Source organism: Triticum aestivum, chromosome 1D (assembly GCF_018294505.1).
Source record: "Triticum aestivum cultivar Chinese Spring chromosome 1D, IWGSC CS RefSeq v2.1, whole genome shotgun sequence".
Taxonomy (NCBI): domain Eukaryota; kingdom Viridiplantae; phylum Streptophyta; class Magnoliopsida; order Poales; family Poaceae; genus Triticum; species Triticum aestivum.
In genome coordinates, this window is record NC_057796.1 from 445,441,428 (window position 1) to 445,444,316 (window position 2,889).

The 2,889-nt window shown below is 50.5% G+C and overlaps 1 protein-coding gene across 1 annotated transcript; it reads right to left on the reverse strand.

The window, feature by feature from the left end:
• Window positions 1-491: 491 nt before the first annotated feature.
• LOC123174079 (bisdemethoxycurcumin synthase-like) lies at window positions 492-1,751 on the reverse strand. The gene is made up of 3 exons (XM_044589986.1): window positions 1,571-1,751; window positions 1,119-1,495; window positions 492-1,067 (listed from the first exon to the last, which is right to left on the reverse strand). The coding sequence occupies exons 1-3, from the start codon at window positions 1,749-1,751 to the stop codon at window positions 492-494; spliced, it is 1,134 nt and encodes a 377-aa protein (XP_044445921.1).
• Between the last annotated feature and the right edge of the window lie 1,138 nt (window positions 1,752-2,889).

Consider the following 2,889-nt stretch of genomic DNA (forward strand, 5'->3'; position numbering starts at 1 on the left):
CGCCGGGGGTGCCGCGTTGTCACCGTCTCGAGCTTGGCGGCTGTCTAATTCGAAAACTGTCAAAATGAAAAAGCCCCCACCCAGGCATGTGAACTCTCGTCCTCGCATGTGCTAGCGACGACGTGGCCAACCGAGTCCCTCCCGTCTCGTCCTTTGAGCGCTGCTCTCTCGAAGAATCGACTAATGCAATTTCATTTTCAAGCAATCGAGGATCAGCAAATCTGATTAAATTATGTCTAGTATTACGATGTCACGTACAGTGTTGACAATTAATTGGACTTTATTCTAAGATGTATAAGTAAAAGTATTTGAAATAACATGAACATCCTTGATAGTCGGGGTGATCCAACAAGCATGGATCATTACTAAGCAACAACATACTCATCATATACTAGTAAGTAAAATGCCCAATATGTATAGGACTTTATTCAGTTACTGTATACTGATTTTATTGAGTAATGGAAACGCTAAAATTAATTAATTAATGACAATCAATTTTCTTTGAGATTGTTTGTTGCGGCGTGCAGCACCATGGTCTCGATCGTGATCCCAGGTCCGAACGCCATAACCACGCCCCACTCTGCCGCCGTCTCCCCTTCCTTGGCCCGACGGCGCCGCAGCTCATCGAGCACGAAGATCACCGTTGCGCCACTCATGTTGCCGAAGTCACGCAGCACCTGCCGGCTAGCCCCCAGCTTCTCCGCGTCCAGCCCAAGCAGCTCCTCGATGTTGTCCAGGATGGAGCGGCCGCCGGGGTGGATCGCCCAGAAGAGGTCGTTCCATGCAGCACCATTTGCGACGACGCCGAGAGGCTCGAACGCGTCGATTAGAACACGCTCGATGTTCTCCGCAAGCAGCCTCGGCACCTGGCTGGATATGTGGAAGTCGAGGCCGCCTTTTCTGAGCTGCATGGTGATCGCGTCCTCGGTTTCCGGTATCGTCGTCTGCGTCGTGAAGGCCATCTCGAACAGCGGGCGTTCGTCTTCGACGGGGTCGGCGCCGACGACGATGGCGCCGGCGCCGTCACCGAACAGCCCCTGGCCAACGATGGTGTCGAGGCAGCCGTCCTGGGGCCCGTAGAAGGCGATGAGGGTGAGCTCGGAGCATGCCACAAGGACGCGCGCTCCACGGTTGTTCTCGGCGAGCTCCTTGGCGATCTGCAGTGCCCTCCCACCGCCGGAGCAGCCGTTGAGGTTGAGTACGGTGCGGCAGACGGTGGGGCGGAGGCCGAGGAGAGACGCGAGCCGGAGGTCGGCGCTCGGGGCTCTGCCGCCGGAGTAGGTGCTGAAGACAAGGTGGGTGATGTCCGTGGCCGGTCGCCCCCACTCGACGATGGCCTTCCAGGCGGCGGACGCGGCGAGTTTCGGGACTGCCGCGGAGGCCATGTCTATCCGGGCGTCCAGGGTCGGCAACGTGCGATCGATCAGGTCCGGATGGGCGTCCAGGATTTCCTCGCTGACGTGCATGAAGCGCTTCTCGATGCCTGGAGTACGTACTGCGTTAGAGGAACATGCATGCATGCACCTCTATGCTCGTGTGCTATGCATTCGGTATGAGCTTAATTAATTACAAATTCTCTTGAGCTTGTGCTTGAGGTGGGTGAGGTGCTCGCTCTTAGTGACACGGAAGTAGTAGTCGGTGTACTCATCCTGGAGCATGGAGGTCGCCGGGTTGGCCGTGCCGATGGCGAGGACGGCGGCGTGGCCGTCCGCACGCTGAGCCTGCCGGATCTCCTGCAGAGCCGTTGCCATGAACGTATACTTCAAGCTAGCTACCGCTGGCACGGACTAGGCTAGCTCCTCTTCGGCTCTCGAATCAATTGAAAGGTAGATCGAGATATGCTGCGTGCCTAGGATTGTGCTAACATTGGGTTTTATTTATACTGTCACGGTACTGACCCAGACCGACGACTGGAGCTAATATTTACTCTATTTCTGCGGGGGGTTTCTAACTTTATATCCCCGTTGATTGATCTAGTACTATTGATAGGTAATTGGTGGCTTGGGGGCTCCATCCTAACTAGCTGAGTGACAAATCAGATATGTGGAAATGCATGGATAGTAAATGGGAATAGCTTTGTGTACGACGTTATATGTACGCAAAGTCTTTTTGAGCAGTTCAGGCCTGTGCCGACAATGATCTCACCACTGAACAACTGCTTTAAGACTCGGTCTACAAAGAGCATTTATTCATTTTTTTTGCTATACAAAATGAAAACTAGGCCAAATATAGCTATTGGCCCATACCTTTCACTACAAGAAATCTGTTAATCCATGACAGACTTGAACGGTCATGGGTGAGCAGAAAACCATCATCGAAGGGCATTCATGCCGGATTTAAAATCCGTCATGTATATCGCGTCATAATTTGACCAACACACAATCCACAACGGATCAACAAAACCGTCACAAATCTATGACGGTCTTAGGCTGTCACAAATCACTATCAGGTAACTTGTATGCCATGTCATCATCCGACATGGCAAACAACATGGATCTAACGTGGCGGCCTATATAGTATCAGCCCAAATTAAACTATAGCCCACCAATTTCAGTTTTAGGACGTCGGCCCAATTATGGTTTCAGCCCACAGTCTCATTGTAACATTGGCGCAACAATTTTTAGTCAGACCTATATTTCTTCAGCCCACTAAATTGTGTCCAAACCAATATCCATTAATTTTGGCCCATACAGAATTTTATACAATCAATTTAATAGGATTTGTGCCCATATATCATTCGATAGAAATTGCCATAATATATATAATTCAATAGAAATACAAATTATGGAAGCACTGGTTAGAGCAAGAGCAAAAACAAACTGCACCTTACTCAAAAAACTAAAAATTACAGACAAACAACCTTTTGCAGCCATAGCTGCCGCCATCCCA